This window comes from Lactuca saligna, chromosome 2 (assembly GCF_052625555.1).
Source record: "Lactuca saligna cultivar CGN05327 chromosome 2, ASM5262555v1, whole genome shotgun sequence".
In the NCBI taxonomy this organism is placed as follows: domain Eukaryota; kingdom Viridiplantae; phylum Streptophyta; class Magnoliopsida; order Asterales; family Asteraceae; genus Lactuca; species Lactuca saligna.
This window is the reverse complement of record NC_136418.1, coordinates 184,766,556-184,775,259: the sequence shown is the minus strand read 5'-3', so window position 1 is coordinate 184,775,259 and position 8,704 is coordinate 184,766,556. Positions and strand designations below refer to the sequence as shown.

The 8,704-nt window shown below is 32.7% G+C and overlaps 1 protein-coding gene across 1 annotated transcript; it reads right to left on the bottom strand.

Annotated features, from left to right (window-relative positions):
* Positions 1-1,332: 1,332 nt before the first annotated feature.
* On the bottom strand, positions 1,333-3,104 carry LOC145028506 (ATP-dependent Clp protease ATP-binding subunit CLPT1, chloroplastic-like). Its single transcript, XM_078977198.1, has 6 exons — positions 2,798-3,104; positions 2,488-2,523; positions 2,286-2,395; positions 1,958-2,137; positions 1,706-1,833; positions 1,333-1,608 (listed from the first exon to the last, which is right to left on the bottom strand). The coding sequence occupies exons 1-6, from the start codon at positions 3,025-3,027 to the stop codon at positions 1,564-1,566; spliced, it is 729 nt and encodes a 242-aa protein (XP_078833324.1). The 5' UTR covers positions 3,028-3,104; the 3' UTR covers positions 1,333-1,563.
* Positions 3,105-8,704: the final 5,600 nt, after the last annotated feature.

Genomic DNA, 8,704 nt, shown 5'->3' with positions numbered 1-8,704 from the left:
TTAATGATTTATATAAAAATTAAAAGGTGATGATATTGCAAATGGTAAAAAAGAAGAAGAGAGGAATTAAGGGACAATGCATGATTAAGTTGGTCGGGTGTGTGTTGTGTTGTGGTTTTGGTTTGACATTCTCTTACAAAAGAGATGGTCCCCAAAGCTCAAAGAGACGCTGCCTGCCTTCGTTTTTTGAAATTGTGCGCACGTGCACCCTCATGCCTCATGCCTCCAGCACTTTATATAATTCAACAACCAAATACTAATCACTCACATTAATTTAAAAAAAAAAAAAAAAAAAACATATGTTTTTACTTTGTATTATTATATGCTAAAACATTATTACTTTCGTTTTATATACTTTGTTATGACATTTTTCAAAAATAAAAAAAAAATGACAAATCTTGCATATAATATTCTACATTGTTACAATAATAATTTTACTTTTATAGATAAAGCGATATAGGTTTGTAAATATTCAATTACAAGACACCTTTCAACCATTCGGTCAAATTTTCCTTACAAGTATTCTTTTCCAGCTTTATCCGTTTGTCGATAATATACAACTCAAACTGACTAATTTTAATACTAAAAGTCTGAAACTGTAACCACTAATCAACAGATACATCTCCGCTTTATTTATATCAGTTACATCCCAATATAACTGATCAATCTGATAAACACAAATTATATAAACCAAAATTGATAAATTTTGTTTATGATACAAGGAAAAGAATGATATAATTGATAACTCCAATAAGTGTTTACGCAATACATATGATATTTTGATTGCATGTGACATGTATATCGCTGTTTGTTGACCTGAGGCAACCGAAAGTGGGCAACAAGTGAGAAGTGACCCCCACTGGCAGTGCATATGGCAATTAGCGAATACAAATTGACCACCACTTATCCAACAACAGTAGTACGGAATCTCAATCTCCTTCACACTTGACACCCTCAATTTCACAACCCACTCCCCCATATCCATCATACATCCATCCATCCATCCATCCATCATAGGCCACACACCATAGACATCACTAAAAGATGAATGTGAACCATCAAACCAACATACATGAATGGATGATTGCATACACAATATTCTTTTGACCATCATCAAAGGGCCCATCAGTGAGCCATGTTGCACTGCTTTTGGCATTTTGGCATGTATTGGACTGAGACGGAGACTAGACCAAAAATTGCAATTTATAGTCCATTGAAAAGTTGGTGAAAGGAGTTGCAAAAGACATAAATGCCCTCCTTGTTATTGAAAACTTGTCTAGTTATATGTCCTATGTAAGTGAACGAATGCAATCTCAATAAATGAATTAAGAATGATAGATATGAGCTTGGGTAGCTTTTATTCCAACTAACTCAAACTGAATGACCATATATTATAAGATTACAGACTTATGAAATTGTACAATAAAAGCCTCTTGTATTATATGATTTGACGATTTTGGCCCCTTAAATTACAAATTTCATGTTGATTCATGGCATAGTTTGTGGTCCTCAAGCAGCCGATGAAGATTGAAGCAGGAACATGAACATGTGTTACAAGGTTCTTCAAAGTCCCTTCCTTTTGAAGCTCAAAATAATTTCAATGTCCATCTGAATATATATATATATATATAATGAGAAGATGAAATGACAAAAAGTTTTTTTTTTTTAAATTTAGAGGTGTGAGGGAATGAATGTTTGAACTTACGGATTTGGCAAGCTCTTTAGCTTTATCATCATCAAAACCAAGTGCAGACATGATCCTGTGAGCAGCTGATTCCTTTTGTGCCCAGATCCCCAAAAGCAAATGAGAAGTTGTTACTTCTCCTGTTTCTCCTGTCAAACATCAATTACAAAACTGTGAACATCTTCTTCAACTAACTACTATCATTTTTAGTTTCTACCAATAGGCTCATTAATTTAGTGAAATAAATAAGAATACAGGGAAGTAAAAGTCTACCTGACTTCAGTTTCTCATTTATTGCCCAATCAATGGCTCTGCGAGCTGGTTCAGTCAATGGAGGATGCTCAGGGCTGAAGATATACATGTCTGATTTTCCAAGTAATTTTACAGTTTCTTCTCGCACTTTGAACAGTGTTACACCACTTTCTCTTAATAACTTTGCAGCCAAACTAGTACCTGGGAAACTTTGACACATTCATACCATTGAAGATAGTCTATATTGATATGTAACTGGATAAATGGCTAGTATGCTTCAGAAGATTGATATATAAAAAGTTGCAATGAATGTGCCAAGGTTAAAAGATTAGGAAATTATCTGACTGACCCTCAACCAATATGCCCATCAACAGAGCTTCGGTCCCAGTATTCATAAACTTCAACTTCCTAGCTTCCAATTCACCCATGGCAAACGACTTTATGAATCTAAACGACCATCTTCACACACTCACAACATCAACAACAATAATGTCAGATAAAAGAAACTAAATACCGGATAAGAACAACAAAAATTGCAGAAATAAACTTACTTGGCGGTTTTTTCAGGAGTTTCCTTCTCGGGTGTCCTGCAAAATAGCGATGAAATTGCACAGTAAACGTCGTTGATTCAATTTCATATCTTAAGGAAGTATGAGCTGCACTTTTACTTATAATTCCCGTAAGATCATTCATATTAGTAGCAAATCCTACCAACGTTATGATTCCCGGAAGATTTGTGAACTTGCATCGGTTTTCAGGAATAGGTTTAAGTCCGTTTGACTTAAGAGTTAAGAGGGTCAAACGCCAATAGTTATATGAATTCACATAATAGCAATTGATGAGCAAAAAACACGGACTTACGGAGTTGTGGGACTAGACGAGACCGTTGCGACGATACATGAGTATCGGCCAAAATTTCTATGCCTCGAATCCGTTGTTGGAATTGAGAGCGGCAGTCCGACGAATGAACTAACCATGGCCCTGGAGCTGATTCTCCTGGACGGGAGAAACGACGAATTGCATGAATTCCTACACCGGCAACCGGAAGATGAAGGGGAAACGGGAAGTACCGAAAGAGATTGGGCAGCCATGGAGAACAAGAAAACCCTAAGCAACTACCTCTGTTGTTCAATCGTCTTCCGTTAAAGCGTAGACGACGTAACCAGTTTTTCTTACTCTACTTTTAACTTTACAATATTTTTTTACAATAAATCATTATATTTTCAATATTTTGTACAAAAAGTTACTATATTATTACTTTTTTAAAAATTTATTTACACTTATATATACTATCAAATCAATAACTTTACTTGCCGTTATAATAATTTTAGACAAATCATTTACATTAAAAAAATCCATATAAATGTTTTTTTAACAAGATGAAATCGTTGTAAATGTTTTTACAATTTTAATGAAAAAAATAATATTAAGGGGAAATCTGTATATCAATATTAATGTATTAATTAAGGTTATGTTTGACAAAATAACAGAAAACCTAGCTGTTAGCTAAAAAGCTACTGGTGTATATCAATATTAATGTATTAATTAAGGTTATGTTTGACAGAATAACAAAAACCTAGCTGTAGCTGATAAAATATGGTGTTTAGTAAAAACTAGCTGATAAAATAACTAAAAAATATAAAATGATATAAAATGACACGTACAAAAATGATTTTATATTATAAAACAAACATGTAAATCATAAAATTAAATTAAAGAGAGTACTAAAGGACATTTCTCTGATTATTTATTTTTTAGTGAAATGTCATGCATTATGTATCATATTCGCAATATTATCATGAATTTCTCACATCTCATGGCATGACTATCGAATATTATCATTACTAAATCTTGAATGATTATCTTGTTCTTTTTGTGGGTATGTAGTTATGTTATTGAACAATGTTGAAAATCATTTCTTCGTATATAGTTATGAAGGGTAAATGTCATCATTATCACATCTATTTAAGTATTCTCGTTAAATTTTGTCACTATGTTCAATAGTTTCCACATTTTCCTCAACATTCCAAAGGAACGTTCAATGCAACTTCAAAAAGATCAATGTACACGATTAAAATCCTGTTGAGCATTGGTTGGAAGCACATGTTCAAACTGTGACTGATGATATCTAACACGTGGATATGGTGCCAAATATCCTTTTCAGTCAGGGTATCCTTTGTCTACTACGTAATATTTTCCTATATGAAAATATAGATAAATAATAAATCCAAATGATTGTTAGTGCAAAATTTGTTAAGAAAGATAAAACTAATAGTACCTTCGGGGGCTTTGGAAAATCCATAGAAGGTGTCTCAATTGCATGTAGGAATACTCGAGTATCATGCATGGGTCCTTCCCACCTGACAGATATAAACGTAAAGCACATGTCACAATCACATACAACCATTACACTGAATGTAGGGACTCCTTTTCTTCCATTGTATCTCATTTGGTCGGCCATCGAGATACATGCATGTATATAAGTATCATCAATGCATCCAATGCAATCTTGTTAAGAAAAATGTTTAAATGACAATAATGAAACATATGAAAACATAATGCCAAACTCAATTACCTTGAAATAAGGAATATATTGACTGTCATTTTCAATATGAGACAATATGCCTTAAAATGTTGCATCTTTAGGTCTAATATATTCACGTGCAAGACCCATGAACATTTTGCTCCGTCCACATATGGATTCCAATACATCATGAAAAGCTCTACTAATTGTTTCTCCAGAATGTTGAAACATCTCAGCAACATCTTTGTTAGAAAAACCTAGTGCAAGTGTATACAAGAATATTCCAACCTTTTCTTTTACCGATATTCAATCACATGACTTTAACCCATAATTTTTTCCAAGTATTCACATAGTTGTGTAAATAAACTAGCACTCATACGAAAAACATTAATGCATCGTATTGTATTACCATTCAAAATCTCCTTCATCCATGCTTCTCTTGTTTGGTTTGAAGTCATACAAGGCTTCTTGTAAATATGAGTGTAGTAATAATTAATCACTGCTACATGTTCTTCTAGACAACTCAATATTAAAAGTAAAAGAAGTTGATTTGAGTGTCATCCATTGCAAGTCGTATTCATCAATAACATTACAAACTAAATAAATAAATATCAAGTACAAATGTAACACCATACTAAAATATAAAACAATGCAAATAAACAGGTTTAGCATCCAAGCAAAAGATAAACATCAAACTAAGTACTAAGTACTAACATCATTAAGTTTGAAAATATGTCTATTCACTAAAAAAATCCAATTAAACTAAGTTCTCAAAATTGTATTTCTCATATGAGCAAACTTCAACCAAGCCAATCTAGCATCATCACTCGGCATCTTGAAGTATATATTTCTATTACTTGGATCTCAAAACATAAGCATCGCATAACAACAAATATCCCCACCAATCTCAAAATCATCATTTTTGTAGCTATTCGGTTCATAATTTCCATTATATGCTTTATGTTAGGACCTACATCGTACTTTTTAGTGTTTAAACCTTGATCAATCAAACCCACAATATCTGAATGGATTTCGTGAACTTTTTCCATATGCTCCCTCATTAAAACAGCACCCACAAACTCCCTTTTTCTACATTTCACACTTTTTTTTGTTTATGAACATCAGAGTTTGAAGGGTTACCAGAATCCTCTTCAACAAAATTAGTCGAAAAAGATTTTTCTTGATTATATAGAATCTATAGTCTATAATATTGAGAATATTCGTGCATATCCTCATCAGGCCAAACATTCTCATTTTATATATCGTTTGCGTCATTAATTGATTTATTAACATACTCTAAATTTAATGAGGGAGCTACACAACCCGGTCCTATTGCCACAACATCACCAAACAGATGATCCTATTTTTCTTCTACTAATGGATAAAATCCCTTGTGGCTGTACTTCTTTGCATTAGGTTTCTCTTATAAAGTGAACTAATATGACACTGTAATATCAAAAGAAAACTCAATTTTTACAAATAAAAATGTCTAAGTAATACCTTTAGCTTTCTATCCTACCATTCATCCGAACTATCCAGCTTTTCAGCGGTTGGGTTCCAACCTAAACCAGTTTCTTCTGTTTTTAAAAATTTCCAAAAGGCGCCAATCTTTCTTCATGCTATGATGCTTTTTCATTAAGCTTGTAAAGTTACATCATTTACCAACCTTTTTTGGAAAAAAAAAATCTTCTATCTCTTATCATCTCTTGAGTTGACCATGTCCATTCTTCGTAATGTAGCCAATATAAAACTCACAAAAATTTACAATATTCTTGTTCCAGGTTATACCTTCTTCGGTATCGTTGTTAGGAGTCATGTTTATTCTAAAAGCCTTGTACATGTATTATATATAAAAGTCAATGGCAGTTGAGGAATAGAGTACAAGGCTACAATGAAAGGAACAACCAAAAAAAAACAAAACCACCTCCAGAAAAGTAAGTCCAAACTATTACAGAAAGTGCATTACCCCTAAGGACTAATGACTAAAAATTTTCTTATCTGTAATTGACAGATTATGGTAACTTAGTGACTATCTTCAAAAAAAGTATGCCAAATATAGTAGTGTAATTTGAACAATCTACCTTGATCAATACTCCAAAGATGGCGTCAAACATAAACAAAAAATACACAATTAGGGGAAAAAGGCATTAATTCAATGCATAATGAACTATGGGTAAGTAATGACTAAACTTCTTATTTTCTGTTACTGAAAATTTTATATCTTTCTTTTGGGTACAATTTTTTTCACTGATGATGAAATGGGGGGTTTTTAAGTAAGGAAAAAAAATTATACAGGGCATGTGGGAAGATAATAGGGCATACGAGAAGATAACAAGACAAGTGAAAAAGTGGGTCACTATGTAGAATTTGGAGTTGAGAACTATTACATAATTGGGAGAAAAGGGAAGCAATTCAGAGCTAAAAAAAATTACACCAAACAAAGCATATTGGAAATAAAAGACCTTTGCTTCTTGATTCTCTCATACTACATTGGATATAAAGATAGAACCAAACATTGGGTGACTGAAAAAATCACTAAACCAAAACAAATAGATGAAATTAATCGATTCAATAATACAAAGAACTAAGTTCATGTATGTATAGTATCGATCAGTTTGATGAAAAATTTGAGAAAATCAAAAGAATGCATACATGATGATGATAAACAAGACTTCAATGATGGCTGCTTCATACAAATTAGTTGCTTCAATGAGGTCCTGTATCTCCAACAGAAACTGATAGCATTAATAATGCACCGCTTTATAGAAATCGATGGTGAAGGAAAAGTTTCTTGTGATTTGGAGGGAAAATTATGATTTGGGATAATTACGTTCCTGATTTTTTGTGATCGTTCATATCTCTTACCTTTTTTTGAAGGGCATAATCGGAAGAAATATAAAAAGCTCCTTCAAAGGTTGGTTAGAGTAGCTTACGAAAAAATAGCTTCCAAGCTAAGCTTGAAAAATAAGCTAGCTTATAAACTAGTTTTGGCGCACCAAACACAGCATAAGTTTCTCATCAATGATAGTTTTGGCCTAACGGGATGATGAGATGTCATTTGTCAAATAAGTTAAGGGTTTAAATCTCGTTTAATACATAGGTAGAACCAAGAGTAATTTATGTGTTGATTGTGACATCCTCTAATTTTCAGAACCAATTAAAACTTTTCTTTACGCTTTAAAAAACATTTATTTATATTTGCGAAAAATCCCAGTACAGAAGATCATTTTGATTACGAATGTTTAAAACCTAGGGAAGTCATAATCAATATAGATACATAAGTTACAACGTAAATACATGATGGTCCTGAATACTATTGCAGGTTGTCTCTTAATCACTCAACATCCTAACCAAGCTATGGTAACTTAAGTCCTGATACCTGTGATGCATATAAAATGAGTGGGTCATGTTGGGGAAACATGGTGAGATACATAGGTATTTTAATCCCAAAATATTGATATGATAATATTCCTTTATTATTAGACCTGCAAAACCAACCGTTGACATACTATATCGATATATGCTTACATTTCTATATATCTATTCCTACCGATCCTCACAGATCCTAGGCCATTATTATCAGGAGAAAGTTATCTCGCCTGATGAACTGTTAAAAGATTGACTACACAGCTAGGGACTTCCTTGGTCTGTGTAAGTCACAAAGAATATGTAGAAATACCGTTACAATTTTTTGACTAGTACCTACCATTTATGGTTATCCAAGTATGTGCTGACATACCATTACAGTTGTTTGATCGGGACCCACCATATTTGGTCATCCCAAAGGGGAATACTATATCATACTCCCATACGGAGCTACCGCACATTGACACCTGAAAGTTTCAAGGAATAGAACTTTACTCTCCGTTCCTAGGTTATACACATTCTCCTAATGAGACTACCTTATATCAAACTTAATTGAACTATGTACCTTCCACAAGTCTAAGTTTATCCATAGACTAGATTATAGTGCATGTAACCAACTTTTATTACCAACTCTATTATTGGGTGACACTAACCTATCTCTAGTGTATTTATATTCCCTATATAGCATTAGGTATTATTATTCTTTTGTCTTCTCAACAATGCTACTTTTAATACTATTATATGATATTATCTATTTAATCCTAACATAAAATAGAACCCTATCTGGTTTGTACATAGCAGATCATATACATATATTAACATATAATCCAAACAATAAGCATATAATTCATATACGATTCCCAACATATATTTAATAC